Source organism: Anser cygnoides, chromosome 6 (assembly GCF_040182565.1).
Source record: "Anser cygnoides isolate HZ-2024a breed goose chromosome 6, Taihu_goose_T2T_genome, whole genome shotgun sequence".
In the NCBI taxonomy this organism is placed as follows: Eukaryota; Metazoa; Chordata; class Aves; order Anseriformes; family Anatidae; genus Anser; species Anser cygnoides.
Genome location: NC_089878.1, coordinates 27929847 through 27950778, shown reverse-complemented (window position 1 = coordinate 27950778; position 20932 = coordinate 27929847). Strand labels below are relative to the sequence as shown.

General features: G+C 50.2%; 1 protein-coding gene across 1 annotated transcript in view; it reads right to left on the bottom strand.

Moving 5' to 3' along the window:
* The window catches only part of TFCP2L1 (transcription factor CP2 like 1), a 37840-nt gene extending 36544 nt beyond the window's left edge, over positions 1 to 1296 (bottom strand). The window contains exon 1 of the mRNA XM_013171120.3: positions 1096 to 1296. Coding sequence (XP_013026574.2) covers positions 1096 to 1157 — 62 coding nt within the window. The 5' untranslated portion in view covers positions 1158 to 1296. The remainder of the gene's footprint in view (positions 1 to 1095) is intronic.
* Positions 1297 to 20932: the final 19636 nt, after the last annotated feature.

The window sequence follows — 20932 nt, the reverse complement described above, 5'->3', positions numbered from 1 at the left end:
GGCCAGTTCAAAGGAAGCTGAACTGTGGGCTTGAGCCTGACCCAGACTCGATGATCTTGTAGCACTCTGATGCTATGAACCTATAGCGTTAGATCAACCTGAGCAGCATAAGAGCAATCGCAGCAACCATAGGCACAAGTTGCAAGGCTGAGGCTCGCCTGCTACTACTGCTCTCACTGTCCTCATCAGCTTTGCAAGCACAGAGCACAAGACTTCTGCCCCAAGCACATAGGTAAAATATTTACTGGGGTAGAGGAAGGAGGTGAAGCACCCTATATGCAGAAGCGAGGAAGGCTGCTGGCAAGGAAGAATCTCACGCTACCGTATCACTTGATAATGGAAAGTGATTATTTGGTTGAAAAATTCCTTTGCAAATACTGATAAGGAGCAGGAATTGTTACAACTGCATGTCACGTTGAACGAGCAGCATTATCGGCGTGTGAGGTGCTTTGCCGGACAAACTGGCCGTCTCTCGGGAGCAGCTATTTGGGGTGCATTTGGAAAGCACGGCTGTTGGGCCACCGCCAGAGCCTCCACTGCCGCCCGTCAGTGAAACCAGGCTCCAGCGGAGCAGCAGCAATCGACACCAGCTGAGAGCCCGGCCTTATACATTCAGAGAAAAATAATTCATAAGCACCCAGCGAAAAGGAAACTCCCAAAGTTGCCTGCTTTGTTGTCTTCTGGAGGGAGGAAATACGAGTTTGCGCTAACACATGTTGCAGACTATTGTTCAGCAGCCCTTGTGCTTAAATTAGGCACATTTAATTAAACGCGCCTGTGTGGAGGCAGGAAAAAGCTGGTTTAGACAAGTTCAGAAAGTGAAATTAAGAGCTTTTCGCTCCTTGCCCCAAAAAGAAGAGGCAGAAAGCCCGTCCTGAGCAAACGGGGCGCCCTCCGAGCCCTTCTCCAGGCTCCCCCTCGGAGCCCAGCCAAAGCCCCAGGGGAGGAGGGAGCCGGCGGGGGCCAGGGGGCGAAACTCCCGGCAAGGCGTCTGTGGCGGCGGTAACGTGGGAGGGAGAAAGGAGCGAGAGGAAGCCCACACCTCCCAGAAAGAGGGGTTTCTGCGGGCAAAGCCGCGCTCACGCCGGGACTCACCGCAGGTAGCTGCCGGTGGAGTGCTGGTTGTAGTGCTCCGGCTGCGTGTGCCAAAACAGCATCTTGGGCGGGGAGGGGGCCCGCTGCTGGCGCTGGGGGAAGGCGGCGAAGGGTGGGGGCCAGCCGGGCTGCCCACCCCGAGACACCCCGGGCACCGCTCCCGCCAGCTCCAGCCGCGGCCCCGCCGGCTCCCGGCGCTTTTATGGCCCGGCCCCGGCCGGCGCGGGTTGGCTGCGTTCGGCGCTGGAGGGCGGCCGAGCCCTCCCCCGGCCCGCCCCGCTCCGCCTCGCCCGGCCGCAGGTGGCTGAGGGCGGCCCCGGGGCGGCGGCACCGACACCGGGAGCGGGAGCGGGAGGAGAGGCGAGGGCGGCCGTGGGGAAGGCGCTCCCCGGCCCGGGAGAGCGGCAGCGGGGTCCCGGGGCAGCCCGCCGAGGGACGGGGGAGAGCTCGCGGTTCTGTCGCGACATGGCGGCTCTCATGCCCGCTCTGTCACAGCGACCGTGGCAATGTCCCCACCGCCCCGGTTGGCATCAGTGAGGCCAAGCGTGAAGGCACCGTTGAGGCCCCTGAAAGTCCCTGTGCTTTAAATTAAGGACAGATGATTGGTTTCACTCTGTGCTGCCTCATACACCGTCCTTCCCCTTGTGTTATCGTGAACGTTCCTTCAGGGGGCAAAGTGCTGGTGGAGGACCAGCCTTGTGGCCACAGGACCAGCCTCACGGCCAGAGGACCAGCCTCAGGGCCCAAGGCCCGAGCTGTGTGGCAGCACAGCCCCAGCCTCCCATGCCCATCACATCCCTAGCTCATGGTGCCCACTCATCACACCTTCCTGTCCCACCGATCCTTCAATTGTTGGGACAGAGGGAGCCACAGGATGGAGGGGGGTTCCCATTTGGCCATGTCCTATTGCCTATCTGCCAGCAGAAATGGAAAACAAACTCTTAATTACTCCGAGTCATTAAACATCTTCTGATCTGTTTTGTAGAAGGCTTCCTGGTCAAGTTTCAACTGAGAAAAAGGCAGCTGACGCACATAACTTGCTGCTTGCAGCAATTTTTCAAGGTAGCTGTCGGCATATATCATTATGGACTGCCATGCTTCACAGCCGAGCTAGCAACGTTTCATTGTCAGGTGGAATTTGTATTATCCTGCCATGATTAGAGTATCTATATTGTCACAGCACCCATAGATCATCATTAGGTCCAGCCCCAGAAAGTTAAATGCAGTGTACCTATAGGCATGGGCAACTGATATCCACATGCATCACAAGTAGAACAAGGTAATCTGAAGGGTAACCGAGCAGTTTCACAGAGGTGCTATGAGTCTTCAAGTATTTAAGAGATATTATTTAAATCTGCCAATCTCTGTTAGTATCAGACTAAGAAATAGCAGAAATAAACATACCTTTAAGGTAGTTTCTCTTTCCTCTGCTACTATACAACTAGACACACACCTGCTTCTTTCAAAGCAAAATGGCTCAAGTTATGTCGGAACTGTCTTATACTCTTAACAATATTTAGCTCTGCTCACACAACATCTGAGCGGGAACAGCTGTTCGAACCTCAATTGAGCAAAGTGTCTAAATATAGCTTCTGGACAGAGAAGCAAGACAAAGTTTGTGGAGGTGTCCAAGGACTCTCTAAACAATAAATATTCTTCCACAGTTCTGAGCATTTTGCTGTGCTGACTGGAGAAATATGTAGTCCAACTGAAGAATAAATGACCGTACTGTTCCAATTGAAGGATCCCATCAAGTCTGGCATGTCAATATTTTCTTTGCTCTCTTTCTAGAAAGTAAATGTGTTGGAAGGAAAATGGCATTAAAATGGCTTTGTTTCCTCTCTGGTCTGTGCTGAATGTAGAAAATAAGGTTAGGTCTGCTAATTAATTTTACATAGTCTCCACCACCACCCCTGTCTTCGAAGTCTTCCTGTAAGCACAAATCTGTTGATAAAAATACATCTTTGTTCTTTGTCTACCTCTTCTGAAATAAATCTCAGCCCTCTTCTGGTCTAACTTCTGCTCTTTCTTCAGTGTGGAATTTTGTATCGCAGCATCAGGAACCCTCACCTGATTTTCAAAATCCACCATATCACATGGCCCAAGTCCTTCTCTGCTAACCTCTGGGGCTCCCTGAATCACGCAGCACCTGCTCTTCCTCTTTCCTTACTACAGCCCCTCAGGAAAGAAATCTCCTTTGCCGCAGCTTTCTCACCTGAACCTCCCTTCACTCTCCTGCTCACTCCCAGATGAAAGTCTTTCCTTCCCTCTGCTGTGCTGTCTGCTCTTCATCTCTCCTTTTAGATGCGTGTTCAGTTGGCCACAGTAAAATGCTTTGTTCATATGAATAAAAGTGACTGAGTGAATATTTTGTTTGATGAACTTTCTACTTGAGATAATACTGTGAAAGGACTTTGGGGTATTTTTGCAAGAAAGAGTATTTTAAAAATACGTATCTTTTCATGTGGATATTTGTGCCTGGGCACACAAGTGCCATGTCAGTTAGTTCAAGCTGACATAAAGATGAACTATGTTTTTAAGTACATAAGTCCTTTTGACTTAGAACAAACAAACAAAACCTTCAAGCATTAATATGTGCACTTTCAGTTTAAGATGTTATTGCCCCCCCAGTTTTGCTCTGCTACTTTGCTAGTCATTACAATCCCCATAGCTGAGCACTGAGCAGAAAGCACCTATGCCCTTCATCTGCTTCGCTGGAAAGTTGAGAGGTTTAGATCAGTTTCTTGGCACTTTGAGCCAAGCCAGTAGACTTTGTGCTGAACTGACTGAGATACAGCCACATATTCTCCCCCTTTTTCCCTCTAGAAAAAAAAAAAAAAAAAAGGCCAGGGGGGTCCTTTACCCAAGAGGCTAAAGGGAGTTGAGCACAGGAGCATTATAACACTGCAGCGTTGGTAAGTAAAAGCTGAGATTGGCAAAAGTAATTAAAAGTAATCAGGCACTTAACTGCCACCAAATTCGAAGGAAACAAAGCAACCAAATACCTTTGTAGATCCTACCACAATTATTTAAATTCCTTCTGAAAAATCCAACATCCTACCTCAGGTAAGCAATTTTGTATTCAGGAAGCCCAAAATAAACCGAGTTGAAGGATCAAGGTTAAACATTACACTGTATTGAAGAGCTTCCAAAAGCTTCCATTAGCTTATTATGGCATTAGTCAAGGTTATTCAGGGATTACTCCAACCCTCTCCTTATGCATGGGCCAAGCTGTCTGTTTCTGCGTGGGCCCATATGCTCAAATATAATCTTGTATGTAAAGAGGAAGAGCATGCCCTCTCCTCTCACTGTCCTCAGGATCTCTGTATGACTGACTCTTTGTTTGCCAAATACATCCTTAATAGCTTTGTCCCTGGCAAGGAGCCTGTACAAGCAGAGAAGCTCCCTGCCTGTAGGCAGTGCGGTGCAGGCGAGGACAGCTACAGGACTGCTACAGTGTGAGGCAAAGAGTTAATCCAGGCCGGTATCTGCCAAGGGAAACCAAAAAGGAAAATGTGGCCCTGTTCTGCTTGCCCACCTCTGAGCCACCAGGCCCAGACCTTAGAGTTGGAAACTGTCTGGATGAACTGCAGGGACCCGAGATGATCTGCAGGGACTTGGGAAGGCTTCTGGGTGGCCACCCAAGCACTGAATGTGCTTGAAGGAAAAAGTAGCATGGTGCCTTTTGTGTTGCATGCAGTTTATCTCACAGGTATCCAGCCTCTGCTCTGGGGATCCTTGGGGGAACTATGCGCTGTATCTAAGTAGGCTCTGCAAGATAACCAAGAAACAGTCAGTGCTGTGACTGGTTTATTTGCTCTACTTTTCCTGGAAAACACTGAAGGCACCAGAATCTAGAAAAGATTGAAAACCCATAATTCTAATCAGCTTTGACGTGTAGTCATTGCAATGAGCAAGCTAGAGAACAAGAAGTCATTTCCCTACCCTCTGCAGAGAGGTCAGGATTATCATATGGCACTGTGCCTTAAGAAAGGAACAGCTTTTATATGGCCATTCTTCTAAAAGCTGGCAAAATCACTGCTATGCCTTTGACTGGATTTGGGACAACTTCCAGTGGCAAGTGCTGGCTCTTACAGGTAGCCCACCATGCCCCAAGGTCTCCTCATCCAGCCTGGGCAGATCCATGTTTCAGATGGAGACCAGCCCAGGTGGTACGAATGTAGGCTTGGTGTTACAACCCAGAAGGAGGACACTGAATTGGGAAAGTTTCCTGATGAAAAACTGAGAATGACTAAGGTCCTGAAAATGTGAAAGAGACAAGGAGCTTAGTTTGGCTTTCTCCAGCCAAAGATTAACAGGTGACCCAATCGTCATCTGTAAATACTCAGATGGGAAATTAACATTTCATAACTAATGCTTCTAAACCTCACAGAAAAGACTCAAGAGCCACAGAATAAACATTAGAGATTCATAAACTGGGGCTAAGACCAGACTGCACAATCTAGCACGGAAGTTAAACAAACGTGTGAGCAACTTTGCCAAAGTCTGTGGTTAGCCCCCTTTCTCCATCCCCATTTTCTAGATGTATTAAGACTAGACTTTCCTCCCTAAAAAAATATGTTCTGGCCTGAACTGCAAGGAATTCATTTAAGTCCTGTGGCCTGTGTGACAGAGGAGAAGAAAGATGCTCACTAGGATCCTTTCTATCTTTATGATCTCTGACGTTGCCTCACCAAAGGCTTCCAAACTACTTCCTATTACAATAACCTCCCTGTTCTACCTTGTGTGTCTAAGGCGATGTATCTCCTTCCCAGACAGCCAAACACCCAGAAATGCTCATATGCCATGATGCTTTGTCAACACAAACGTCATGACACAATGAAAACTGCACTAACTGGACTTAATAGCAAAACAAATATCAGAAAGAATACTCCACACGGTGACTTACTTATTTTCGTATTCAAATAATTCATTAAAACTCCCACCATTTTCTCGCTTATCAGAGGTCACCATCAAATTTCCATTTGCCACTGAATTTCCAGGCACAACCAAGCACTGATGAATCCACGAGGTTGTTGGTTTTTTTTTTGGTGTTTTTTTTTTTCCACAGAAATTAAGCCTCATTTGCAAGCTTTCATCAATGTCACATTAATCATTTTGACTGTCCTGATTTTATCAGCAGAATCAATTTTTTTTTTTCTTCCTGGTGAACATTTCTTTTAAAGTCATTTTGTTGTGGAAACAAAAATATTTACACAATGAGGATGACAGATGATTGGATGACAAAATAAGAGCTTTTTAAATGCATATTATACATCTATTGGCATTGGCTTTCTCATTGTGAGCTACAGGCTGCAATTACCAGGCCGGGCACTCTCCGTATGAGCAGACACAGTAGCTGTGTGTACGTTGCAGCGAGAGGTGAGCGAGGACTCCAGAACCGCCAGCACTGGTAGGAAAGCAGCACATGTCTTAAAAGAGAAAAGAAAACAACAACGACAAAAGAAGAGCATGTACTTTTTGGCCAGCAGCACACCCTGACTCTGCAGACAGCTGTGCCCAGCACAGCTCCTGCGGCCGCACGGGCTGTGCGTGAGTGTTTGCTGTCTGCTTCTTGCAAAGGCAGCTGTCTTGGCTTGCATGACCTAACGACATGGGGTGCTCGCACACCCCGTGGTGGCAGAGCGGGGGGATGTCACCACCCGGTGCTGTGTGGGCAGCAGAGGTGGGAGGCGAAGCATCTTCACCTAGAGCCGAAAGCAGCCCAGCTCTGCTTACTGCCAGAGGCATTTTGCTTCACAGCAGAAAAATGTGTAGCCGGGACAAAAATATCTGTGACAGCTGCGTGCATCCCACATCCGCCCACCAATCTGGTTTGCCAGCCTGCCCCCAAACAGCTGTGTCAGCACAAGTGGGGAGGGAAACGGGAGGGAAGGAGCGGCCAGGGGCCAGGCTGCAGCAGGGACTGCTTAAACCAGCTTTGCCAGAGAGAAGTGTGTGTGTGAAAGCACAGGAAAAGGTGCCAGAAGATGTCTAGTCTTAGATCCCACTGACCAAGGCTGTGTCTGCTCCTCATGGAGAGGGAGTCCTAAAAGCCCAAGCAAGAGACGGAAGGCACCCTCTGCAAATGTGCAGGCAGCACGAGATAAGGTGGTTGGCGAGGTAAACATCAGCACTTCAACAGAGCAGGACCTTGGAAAACTTCAGGCCAATACAAAGAGCATGAAGCCGAGCAGAGACATGGGAAGTACTGCACTGGGTTGAAATAACCCCATGTGTCAGTTCAGGCTTGAAAATAACTGGCTGAGGAGCTGCGCTACAGAGAAGGACCCATGCGTTACCTTGGAAGTCAGCTTAAATAGCAGACAACACAACAAATGAGGCAAACCACTCCCTGTAATGCAGATCAAGGGAAGTTCTTGTCTGTCTTACGGTGCAGTGGTGAGCCTCCAGTTCCAGAAGGATGTGGAGAAGCTGGACAGGATCCAGCAGGTGAGCTGCAAAAGCATGCAAGGCCTAGAGCACTCGTTTTGGAGAGATTGACGGCATTGGGCTTGCTGAGGCTGCTGAAGATGAAGTTAAGCCAGGACCTAATAGCAGCCCACAAGCTATGCAAAGACAGTTAAAAAGATGATGGAACCAAACAGCAGCAGCAGCAGTGACCGACAAAATGGCCACAAGCTGTGGTTTGTGGGGGTAGATTGAACACTAGGAAAAACTTCAGTAGGAGTAAGTGCAACACTAGAACACATTACCAGACAGGCTGGGGCATCTCCATCTGTGGACTTATTCTAGATTCAACCAGACAGAGCCATGGTTGACTTCCCAGTGTAGACTCCAGACCTCTTTTGAGGTGGAGGATGGATTAGATACATCCAGAGGTCCCTTCCCACCAACATTTCAGTAAGTCTGTGAAACCGTGCTGCAAGGTCCTGACAGGTTTTACTGTACATACCCCACTGTACTGCTCCTGCTCAAGGCAATATCCAGGCCTCACCACACAGGGAATGCGCGCTAGGTGACCCCGCTTGGCAGGGGGGTTGGCCTAGATGATCTCCAGAGGTCCCTTCCAACCTCAACCATTCTGTGATTCTGTAATGCCCAGGCACGGGGGATTGAGTCCCACAGCTTCTGAAGAGACTCACAGTGAAAGGTCTACATGCTGCTCTACTGCATGCGCTCTCCTGCCCTGTTGAGACTTCTAAGCAAAAAACATCTGAAAAGTTTTTTTGTTGTTGTTGTTGTTTTGTTTTAACTCTGGAGAAAAGGCGTTACTATAATTTCAACCTGGCAGAGCAAAGCAACAAGCAGACACATCCTCTCCAAAGTAAACTCCTCAAATGCGAACTGATTCCAGGGCAATAATTAGACACAGTTGAGCATGTAGAAGGATCTGAAATGCTCCACCCCAGGGCATTTATCTGTTGTAGGACAGCATTAAGCCTGAAAAATTACATCACAGAGCCTTTCATCTCCCCTTAAACACTTTAGAGACGGTTTAAATTCCTCGAAAGGAAAACATTTTAAGACCCTTCATGTACTCAAATGTCTTTCAATAGCTCCTCAGAGAACCCTTTGTACCTTAATAGTATCACAACTGACAGCTCACACGACTACTAGCCCTTCACAAATACTACAACTTGTAAAAACTCAAAATATGAGAAAACAATGAGCATTATTATTATAACTTTTAGTCTTTACTTCAAAGCACTCTTCCATCAAATGATGTTTTCCATATAGAAATGCTCTAATTAGATGATTCACAAAACAAATTCATAACGAAGAGGAAGACAAACTGGAAAAGGAAGTGTGGTTTCTGAATATTAGCTATACAGTCTGACTGTAATTATTCTCAACTGCTATATCCATATATAAATGCAATTTACAATGACAGTAATTTGTACAATTATTCTAATAACATGTTATTCCCTTAATTTTTATAAACCCAGTTTAAGACTCTTTTTTATTTTGTTTGCACAATGATTCCTAAGTCTGAGTAATGACACCTCCCAAGTCCCCTGCAAGGCAAGGAAAGGTGAGTAGAGACTGATCTCTACTCACAAATGCATTTATTTCCTCAATATTCCTTGCTCTTGCTGGTGCAAGGTGTCACCTCTCATCTCTGCAAGTCCTGTGGGGAAAGTTAATCCATTTGTATTAACGTCATATGGTGGTGAACAGTGTGGATCTTGTCTATACAATAACCTTGATGAGATCTGTAGAAGTTTGCTTAAGATTTGACAAATTTAACTCATTCCCACACAACCTGGGGCAGGCATCCTTGTGGTGGTTTAAGACACAGTTATTTCCAAATCTTTTAAGATAGATCAGCACCTATTTCAAGTCACTTTAACACACAAATCACCTGATTGCTGAGGTTTCCCTCTAGTGTTTGTAAAATTTCCAGGAGCAGGATGGGATGGCAGTTTGAGGGCATGAACCACAATGAGTATCCTCAGATAAGATGATCTAAGCAATCAGAGTTCAGAACTGTCCCAAACCAAGGCTTGCTGGTTTGTTTTGATAGTGAAAAAACTAACCTCACTGCAAAATCCTCCTGGGCACCAGTGCTCTCGCTTTTCACATGATGTAGTTAGGCAGGGTCAGCGGCAGTTCAGATGCACAGTATTCAGTACTGGTAACCCTATCGTGGCAAAAGCTACCTGCTTCTTGTCTCCTCTTTGTCCTGTTTCCTTGTTGCACAACAGCTGATGGGCTAGTGACACGCTGCACACTGAGGGTGTAGCCAAGGCACGGTGTGCCAAGCAGAAACTTTGGTAGGACTTCATCTCAGGCTTGATGTGCTCCCTTACTTCATAGTAACGGCAAGCCTCAGACTTTCAGAGGAAGTTTTCCTTTGTCCTACGTTAATCAGTATCAATTAATCAACATTTAGTTTCAGCTCAAGGAAGTAATAATTGTGTCCTGAGACAGATATCCCACCAGCTTCTCCAGATCCTATTAATCACCTCAGATAAACTGGCAATCAATTAACTGAGATTAAAGAGAGAAACATCTAACACATAGACCATCTTCTTTACAACATTCTGTACTACCACCTCTACAGCACAGACAACAAAATTACTACCCAGCCTCCTCTGTGTATGTTCATATAAATACAATATTACTTTTTCCATAAACCAATTTTAGTGGTTCATCCCAGGACATGGGTTCCTCTGACACTAAAATACACCACAGACTTGTTCCAGGCTGTCTCTAACCAAGGAACAGAATAAGACACTTCTTAGGTGGCTGTTCATATGGCATCAGCTAAATATCTGTTTTACCACAATAAAGTTCAATCAAGTGTGCTATAGGTTCAGGTTGCCCATTGTAAAAGAAATGTGCAATCCTGAAGACAGGCTATTATAGATGGACTAAATAATCAAAGATGTGAAAAATATGAATACTAGTGTGAATAGGAGGATAACCTTTTCTCACTTAGTTTTAGACATTTACAGTGTGTAGGTCTGCCTTTCTTACTTGACCTAATGTAAAAATCTGTTTAGGCTAGGATGCAGCATCGTAGACTCCCTGGACTGTGCTAGTGAGATCCCACTGCCTATAAACATTAGAGATTAATCAGGTGAATCCTGCCAAACATCTGCTTTCATTTATCAAAACAAGGTTAAGAAACTTGATCACAGTTTATAAACATCTCTTGGGGAAGGGACTTACCATAACACAAACTGAACTGGGAGCTGACCCCAGCCCACAGAGGGTCCAGTTCGTAACATCTGGTGCGAGCAGTAGCAATCACAGAGAGTATTACGTGAGATAACACCATCATCTTTCATACGAATAAATAGAATAAACCTAAAGTGACAGTATATATTTGGCAGTGTCAAGGAGTCAGATTTATATCTAATTTTCATAGCTGCATTTCAATGTTCTCCATTTATTTGGAGTGCCTCACATTTTGATTTTGTCTTTATATATATAACCGGTGCTTTTTTCCTTAAAAAAAAAAAAAAAAAAAAAAAGTTTTGGCTGTAAGTTTCCTGTTTGGGCTTTTCTAACACTAGCAGAGAGTACGGTAACACCTTTTTAATCCAGCGAATCCTAGCATTGACTGCATTGATGATCAGTCTGTAACACTGGTGGGAAGAAAAAAAAAGTGTGTTCTAATACTGCCAAGCAGGGTCACAGGAGATGCATGGGGCAGAGAGCATCAGCCACACTCAGGGGGCTATCTGCAGAGGAGGTCATGGGAAACGTTTGGTAATGATGATACAGTAAATCTCAAGATGAGACTTTGGAGGATGAGAAGGGGATTTTATTTTAAAAACAAGCCTGCTTTCATTCACCCTCTTGTACCCACATACTCACAACCAGTAAAGGCGTCCATTATCCAGGCACCATGACATGTGAGTTCAGGGTCTGCTCAGAATCTCTTGCAATGACACAGCACGAGGTCCTCATCCCGGCTGCTTCTGTGGGTGGTGGTCATTTGCTGCCTTGGGACGTGCTTTGTGAATGCTGCAGCTAACAACTGCCCCCTTTCTTCTCTCCATCCTGCCCCACCTCTGTAGGCCAACAGAGCGATCGAGACAACATGCTGATGAGGGTGCCATTAAGCCGTGCCTGCCTTGTACCCTTTCTTCTGCCCTTCACAACCAGCCACTCCCATCCAAACCAGTGGTGACCCTCCTGTTGCAGATCTCAGCCAAATGGGAGTTACCAGGAACAACCCCCCCTAATGTGCATGGCCCAAATGGAGCTGTGAGCCTTTCCTCATGTCCTCCTGCCTCTGTCACAGGTGCCATTGCCAGCTCCAGCCCAGGTCTGACTGGATAAATGTGACCAGAGCTGTTACCAGATCACCTATGGTGATTTAGGCGCAGCAATTACAGCTACGATCCCCTGGCTTCTCCTGGATGGCTGCTCAAACCGCAGCAGAGGACCCAGAGACCTGCAAGGGCCCAGGCTGCTCCACAGGTGTCTCTGGAAAGTGACTGCACTGAGCCACCCAGCTGGCTATATCTGACTTTTTGGGGATCCCTATCTCTACTGGAAATAAAAAAAAAATAATTAATAATAAATTTTGAAAACCATAGAACTAGATAATGCAAGAGCCTTCCAGTGGCCCTGAATGTGCTATTCATTGAGGTCGGAAACTGCTATGGAATTTTTCAATGCATAATTTAATCTCCACAGCCTCAGCTCCAGAAGCAGAGGGAAGGAGCCCAGGAGCCAGCAGCAGCCAGGCCCTGGGGCTGGGAAAGGGAGCAGTTCAGTGGCATTTGGTGGAGGCATAGGCCAAATCACACGTTACAACATCTCACTGGCAGCGTTGTACGGCTGGAAATGCAGCGCCAGGTGAGCTGCCTGAAAGGGCAAAACCGTTCCCTGTAACGTGTGTTTGGCCAGCTTTCTGCCCCTCAAATGCCAGCAGCCTTTTGGTGGGGGTCTTTCACTGTAGAGACTCACTAGCCCAGATATTTAGAGTTTGCACTCAAAAATACAGGATTATTGTCAAAGCAGAGGGCAGTGCCAGCCTGAGAGACACAACATGGAGGAGATAAGCCATGGACATTCAGAGGGGAGGCGTTTTGTTGACAGCTGCTCTGCACGTGCCTTCCTCTGCCCAGAGCAGCTCAAGGGCAGACGGGCCTGACTGATGGCAGGCAGTCTGGTGGGGACAGAGCCATCAGCGGGGCACACATTGGTGAGAGGATTTTTAGTTTTCAAATTAGAGTTTGCCAACAGAGCCCTGGCCTCCCAGCTCCCCATCCCCAGACGGGCTCCGGCCACGTCCCCTGGCTGTGGTGGGCCTGCCGGTGGGGTGGGACCAGGCCTCTGTGCCGTTACATGGGAGCCACCTCAGCGCGGGGAAGGCATCACACACGGGCCTGAGCGTTGTTAGAAAATAACCCCTATGACAAACAGACCTGAAGGGAAGGCAGAAAATCATTTAAATGCCTTAGCAGCAGCAGGGGAAGGCCACATCTGAATGTGTGCTCTGTCTCCCTGCAGATATGGCATTGCTGCGGTGGGCCCTAAGAGCACAAGGAAACAAGAGGGCCTTGCCACCCTCTTGGAGATGGGGTGGCCTCGAAGGAGGACACGTGTCATGTCCCCAAATAGCTCTGGGCACCATGGTGGGGCTCCACATGGCCATGCAGGTGCCTGCACTGAGCACGCTGCCACGGCCATGGGGAGTGGAGCACGCCACAGGGATGGCTGGGGTGACACCATGTCCCCCATGGGTGCTCTGCCTGCTGCCTCTGCTCCCTGTGCTGCAGTGTCAGAGCTGTGCTGTCACCTCTCTCACCTGTGGGCAGTTCAAAAATTTCAGATCTTTCAATCAAACGTTTTTGTGGCAGTGAATTGTTTTGCCCTTGCTAACTTTGTCATTTTGGGTGCAGCTTGCTTGCACCCGTGGGCAAGGCACGTGCGGCCTTCTCCAGGGAAGCACCTGGCCAGGCCCTGTCCTTCGCCTCTGTTTCCCCATCTGCACAGCCAGGGAGCTGGGCTGTCCCCACAGGAGCGCCGGGAAGATGGATTGGTTAATATTTGCTTAGTGCTTTGGAGATAGCACTATATAAATCTAATTGCATTTTGTGCCCTCATGTGATAAGGATGTCATCTTGGATTAGAGGGGATTAGATGTTAATGACATTCCTGTACATACCGGTCCCCTCCAGGGCTTTGATATCTGCTGAGAAGTTTTTTCACCCTGTGTTCAAATCAGCAGGCTCCTACTGATTACGCTAGTCAAGGAAATCAAGTTTTTTTGGTGGCTTAAAACAATGCTCAGCAGATACCTGGGTATGTCTCAGCCGCCTGCAGGCAGGATCTGGGAACGCTGGATGACTGTGGGACTGTGTTGCCCGTGCTTCAGCAACCCTAAACCCTTAGCAGGGCTGGGGGATGCAGGCTGAGTGCGTCCCCTGCCTGTGTGCTGGGCTTCAGACACAATGTCAAGTTATTAAGTGCAAATCTCAGTTAATATTTAGCATTCACAGAAAACATGCAGATTACGAATTCCAAAGAAAATGAAGTGAAAAAACACATGCAATCACTGGGGAAAATCCTACAGAAATGACATCCCAGCAACCAGCATGTCTCCAATCTGCAGCAATGTTCCAAGGTAATGATGGGGAATCTGGCTCCCAAGCTGCGTGACGAGAGGAAAGTGAGTAACAGGGATTTTGATTTTCTAAGCCCATCTTGCACAGCATCCACCCATACCCTGCAATGACACCAACTACTCTGGGAGGGTTGTTGGGGTCCAAGCCCCTCTCCCCCAGCAGGAAGGGAGCTGAGCTGCCCCCAGGGATGCCTCCCAGTGCTCCCACCTGCTCCCAGCATTGGCTGACCCCTACCATGGGCTGGATTTCAGCCACCCACTTGGAAAGAAAGGGGCTGCTCTGTCTCCTCCTTTTGCCAGCATGGATTTGACCCAAAGGAAACTCTGGACCTGTCACCTATTGCTGAATATCCCAGATTACCCAGGAGAGTGAGGCAGGCTGCTATCAGCAGAAGGAAAAGAGAGGGAAAAAAGAAAAGAGAAAGGGAAAAAGTAAAGGGAAGAGGAGAGGAAAGGAAAGGAAAGAAAAGGAAAGAAAGAGAAAGGAAGGGATGCCACCTCTTGCCTCCAGCCCCGAGGTGATGGAGCAACTTTGGCTCACCAACACTGAGAAATAGCTCAGGGGAGAGGAAAACCTACAGGGACATCTTAAGCTACACTGAACTTCCAGAAACAGAGGCCGGGGGGGGTCCTTTTGTGGGGAACCTCTACAGCCAGATATAAAACAGGGACCTGCAACAAAAAGTGGTCAGAACAGGTCAGCAGGGAGCTCTGCGTAACAGCAAAGGTCTTTCAAATGTCCCTAAAGCGTGAAACTGGTATTCACCTAGGCTGCATGCTTATGGCTGGGCAAGCCTATCAACACGTGTTGGCAAGACTGATCGATTGAAGAACTTGCCAAAATACTGGGAGGAGATGGTCTTCCCTGAAGCTAAAGCTGGGAGCAGAGGCTCATAGACTTGCCATGGTGCGGCAGCAGCAGCACCCATCTGAGTGGAAAGATACCCCCAGAGAGCAAGGTGAACCACATCATATCAGAAACTGAAGATATCAGAAAGGCTTTTGGAGAATGCTCTCCAGGGCATCTCCCAGCTCTATCAGGGAGCTGAAGCTACAAGAGCTCTGGAGAGCACTGGTGAAGAAAATGAGCTTGTGTGTACCGCATGTGCTGTGACGAGATGCCTGGCCCAAGCAGGCATTAGCAGCCACAGGATTTTTCCTCTCTGAAGAACCCAGGTGCCGTGGTTTGAAGCTTTCTCAGGGACGTTGGAGGACAATTAGATGCCTAATTAGGCATCTCAGAGATGAGGAGGCAGCTTCACTGTGGCTGCTGCCATCAGTCCAGGCTCAGTGCTCCCTCTCCTTCCAGGGCAGGAGGAGCTGGAGCACAGCCGGAGGCCTCCAGCACAACGTGCTCAGCTCGGGCCAGTCCCACAGGGCAGAGCTGAAGCAGGCCAGGAGACTGAATTTACACTCAAAAAAAAAAAAAATCAAGACTTTGAGGAAAAAAAGGTTAGATCAGCGTCTGAAACAAGCCGTGTTCCCTGGAAGCTGACCCGTGGCACAGCCAGCACTGCGGATGCCACCAGGGTGCACAGCCCATCCAGAGCCGTGAGCATCGCGCTCCTTGGCTGCCGAGGCCGACCTCCTTCCCAGCTACTTCGGCGCTGCTCCTCCAAACGCAGGGCACGGCGCCAAGCCGTCAGAGAAGCCGGCAGGGTCCCATTAGCAATTTTTATCAAACTCGACGCTTTTTGGCAGAACATTTCCCTTGGGGTGAGTCAGCAGCCTTGGAAAGCCGCTGTCGGCTGCAGCGGAGCTCGAGCCAGGCGCGTGGGGGAACGCCGCCGGGACACGCACCTGACCCGGCGCACGGCGCTCGGGGGGAGCCTCGCAGCGAGCTGCCTGCCCCGAGCCCCAGCTCGCCGCCCTCGTCTCTGTTCCTCGTCCCTCAGCCCCGCGTCCTCGCAGGGGGCAGCCCGGCAGAGCTCCTCCAGGCTGGTTTCAGACTAGGTGAACAAGGTGCCTCAGGTGTGCTGATGACTTAAGGAGGCACTCACGGGCTAAGTCACCCTGTAAGAACTACCTCCCTTTCAGCATGCTCAATCACATCGTAGGTTTGTCAAAATCAGCCCTGGAGATGAGGCAACAAAACTTTCATCACCCCTAGGAGGGTTTTGCCCTACCTCAGCCCAAAGCCCTGCAGGAATGGAGTTTTCCCCCTTCCACACAGTTTGTCCCAGCACTTTATTACTCCACCAGCAAGTTTTCCTCTCAGGCACCCCGCCAGCGCTGTGTTTGGTCTCCCTCCCCTATTTTTGGATATCTTTTTTTTAATGAGGATCGGTTATGGGGAGGCCGAGTCCTGTGCAGGGGCCTCTCCCACAGCGTTAGGGGAGCGGCGGGGCCGACAGCTGCCCGGGGCTGCAGGCACCTCCCTGCAGGAAAAAGCAGGAAAAAACTGGCAGGGAGTGGAAAGCAGTGGCAAGCAGATTAGAAAGCCAGCTCCTATTTATAGACCGGCAGCGAGAAACTGCCCCGGCGGCGGGGCCACGGCTGTAACCCTTCCAGCCCCGAGCACCAGCCCCAAGCGAGCCCCCCTGGTGCCACGTTGGGGCTGGGGGAAGCAGGGGAAGCAGGGGAAGCCCACACAATGCTGGGGCTGGAGGCTGCACTTTATGGGGGTCCTCCAAGGCAAGACCATGATGGCCGAGGGCTGCGTTTCTCCAGGGACAGAGGTGGGACACAGGGCAGCTCCTGGGAAGGACCGTCCAAGTGTCTTGCTACAAGGTGGCCAGAGCAAGCCAAAAATGTTTCCTCTAAGGAAGAGGCAATGAGGATTTGGGGAGCAATGCCAACTTTTCCAGCCTCGTTTGCGACCCCTGAGCTCTAGCAGGGTTGAAGGTAACGGGTGCCAAGGCTTTGAGGGCCACCACATTTGCACCGCCTGCAAGTGGCCACCGAGGCTCCACCTCAGGGGAGCTGCTGCAGCCCTGACCCCGCACTGCCGCTCGGCGCTGTCACCCCAGAGCTTACGGACGAGCCGAGAGCCAGAAGTTGTCACCAGCTCCTTGCCGAATTCACGGTGCCAGAGGGCTTTCTGAAACCAGGCATCTCCGCTTTTCACACAGGAGCCCCCTCCAAGCTTCTCTTCTTGCAGAACATGGAGTGAATTTTTTTATTTTTTTGGTTTGGTTTTGGTCAAATCTATTAATGTTGCCAAGGAGAGGTCACACCAACGCCAAAACCCACAGAATTCAGATCACAAGTGCCCTGCACACCCAAAGGCTGGGACCGGGAGCTGAGCAGAGCAAAGGGTGAGTCCCAGCAAGAAGTGGTCAGCACATCTGTAGGTCTGAGGAGCACACCGGTACCGTCCTCCCAAAGCTCTGCTTTCACTGCTACGCTACCTGCTGTCATTTGTGTGTGCCTTCACGCCATAAATCATCATTAAATACACAGATTGAGCATTGCCAGCTTGCTTAGCGCTCTGCTTTCCCAGGCCTGGATTTCTCTAGATGCTGTGGCAAGCAGAGGCACGTCTGGGGAGGGAGACGCTCCCCCAGGCCAGTCTCATCGTGCAAAAGCCCCAGCGTCGGCCCCTGGGGCACCCCAAACAGAACGAAAGAAGAGCTGCTCAGCTCTGCCATACTCTGTTAGACCTCAGCACAGCCCGGTTTGTCTGCATGAGAAGACAAAGGGCTGCAAAAAAGCATCAAAAAGGCATCTGAGCTGCTCGAAGCTGCCGCGTGCCCCCAGCATGCAGACAGCAGGGGCTTGGGCAGGCTGCACCACAACGCCCCGTCCTGTAAAAACCAGCACGCCCCCCTGCCCCCCCCAGCTATAGGTCTCAACCAGTTGCTGCCTCCTTCCCAACAAGATTTTCCAGCTATTCTCTCACTAGCTCGTGTCAATAGCTATTTTTTTTACAAGATTTCTTTTCTTAATTGATCTAAATCCTTTCCCTTGGCTTTCTTGTTAAAGGTGGATTTAAAGAGGAGCTCATTATCTCAGCCATTTTTGAGTCATTATTAATTCCATCCCTCTGCTCATTAATTACTCATTACCCCTCACGCTGGCAGGCTGCTTTGTCCCCGATGTGCTCGCGAGCAGCCTCCCCGGCACCCTGTAATCCCCCCGGCCCCGCGTTAGCTCGTTCTGGTTTCCGCTGCCTTCGCTTTCCCTCGCCTGCTCCCCGTCTCCTCCGCTCCCAGGCGAGGCTTTTCCTTTCGACTGCGCCCGAGTGGCCGCGTCCTGCTGGGCTCCTGGAGCTCCCAGCCCTACGAGAGGTGCCTGCTCCTGGCCAGGGGCTTGGCACTCACCCTCGGGTAGGGTCCTGGGTTTATTGGGCTGATATTTACCAAGCCTTTGGCTGCGGTCAGACCCCCAGGAGAACCTGCCATCAGGCTGGCTTCCATGCCTGCGTTGCCCCAGCAGCTCCCCAAAAGCCTCACAGGACATTTTTTCCCTTTGCAGCAGGGAGGTGGAGATTTACAGCCCCCGAGGTGAGCGCAACGCGCGTTTATTTCCACGCTGAGCCTCCTCCACGCAAGGGGGCACGCCGGGCAGGGCCCTTTCCAGGCTTCATTGATGCACACGAAAAGGCAAAGCAGGAAAAATGCGTTGGGCTGGTAAAGGGGAGAGAGGGGGGTGTGGTGTTTGCCTGGGGAGGCTGAACGAGGAGGGTTGCACAAGCGAGTCATTGGGTTGCACAATCAAAAGCAGCGGAATGACTTTAACTGAAGTTACCACCGATCAGCTGAGTTGCACTTTCCCAGGGGGTTTAAGCTGAAAAGTCTTATTCTTTAACTGGAGGAAATTAAGATAAGGTAACTGGCCCAGAAGTGCGACTCTGGTCGCACTTGGTGCATCCCTCAGCGGGAGGGAACTGGTTGCAAAGTGCCGGGCTACCGAGAAGTCGGCAGCAGTTGGGACCCTCCGGGACAGAGAAAAACTAAAAACTGGGCTGCAAGTGCTCAGAGCAAGGAAAGTGCCAGCAAAGTGCTAACTACCTTTAATTGCTGGCATCAACTCCCTTCCTCCACCGCGGGGGAGAGCCCAGCGAAAGCGTCCAAGCCAGCAATGACATCCATTCCTCACTTTCCATCTCTGAAGCAATGGAGTAGTTTGCGACTGCAGGGGACTTCACGACAAAAAGAGCTGCAAGAAGAGACGCTTGGAGGTGGTTCAGCGAACAAACGCCCCCTTGTCAGCGTGCAGCCTCCTCCTGAAGGACGTGCTGCAGCACGTGCAGGAATTGAGGACGGGAGCCAAAGACCGAGCGAGATTATTTTCTTCTGCTCCTGTATTTCATTTGGAGAAACTGCTCCAGGATGCTCCTGTCGGACCTTTCACTTGCTGGAGTTGCAACACCCAAAACCATTGCCTCTGCCACGCTGCTTCCTGTAGCACTGAGGGGAGGCCTGTGCTGGTACCCCTGGAAATGAAAGTCTCTGCACTAAAGTCCGTCTCTGTTTCTGCCAAGGAGATCAGCAGAGGGCCAGGCTAGGGCAGCGAGAGCCTGCAGGCCCAAGCCATCGCTGGGGGAAGACAGCGTCTGGGAGCGGAGCTCTGTGCTCTGCCGTGGTTGGGGATGAGCCCGCAGCTGCAGCGCCATCTTAGCATTTGTTCTGCGTCACGTGCAACAGAGCAAGGAGTGGGTAAAAGCCAGTTGCAGAGTACGGAGGGATGCTCTCTGGCGATGGAGCAGGCAAACGCCCGGCCTCCTCCAGTCCAACCCTTGCTGCCTGGTGCTCTGAAGGAAAAGGAGACCTCCAGCCTTGCAAGCAGCCCCCTGCGCGGGTCTTGCACAAACTGCCAGAAGGATCTATTTCTGCATGTGCAGGATGTCCCTCTCCTCAGCCCCCAGAAAGGGTTTTGCAAGGACTGACCATTTGAAGCACGTGTCGGTGAAATCCAGCTCCCTGCCTTGGCTTTTCTAATAATGCATTTGCAATGCCTCAGACTTCAGAGCTTTTCCCAAGTCCCCAGGGCTCTAAGGCTAATTTAAGCCAGCATCTGGAGTTTTACAAGGCACAGAGAAGATAGCACTCTATTCATTCTCTCTTCCCTTTCTAATAACCACAGGTACCTGGCACTGCTTGAGAAAAACAATGTGGGAGGTGCTCTGGGAAGAAGCTGGGGTCACAGGGCATGGCTGGACCTTCCCTCGCACTGCTCTGGTATGTAGCAGAGTCAAAAAAAGCCCCTGCCACCACAGGGGGGAGATGGTCCATCTGCAGCAGGGAGACCAGCCACTGCTCCTCATCCCAGGTGGGCCCAGGCCCCAAATTCTTCATGGGTGGCATCCCACGTGGCAAAGCCCTGCGGCTCCTCCCTGGGTCAGGCCCAAAGCCCTCCTTGGGAGGAAAGAAGGCGCGACGCCAGAGCTGGCTCGTGGCCCGGCTCCTGCAGAGGCAGCACGTCAGGCAGGTGAGCGGCTCTGGTCCCAGCAGCGGGTCCTGCCCAGCGCCGACGGCGAGCTGAGCTTCAGGGCACGTAGGGCAGGGCAGCTGTCTGGAGCTGAAGGACAGCAGGAAACGTGATGGGGAGACAACAAGATGCTTCATCAGGACAGAGCTGCTTCTCCAAAATGTGCCGAGCCCCCGCTTTCACAGCCTTGTGTCCAGTCCCCCCGAGAGATCCACTCCTCCGTGAGTTTTTCCCTCGTTCCTCTGCACACCATGGGCAGGGGCATTTCCATGTTAGCAAGGCAGCAGCAGCCACTGCCACAACCAGACTGTCCTCGCGCCAAAAGGCTCGCCGTGTCCTCAACAAAGAGCAAACCCATTACCAGCAAAGGCTGCTGGACTGACACGTTAGATAATGCATCCATTTTCGTAT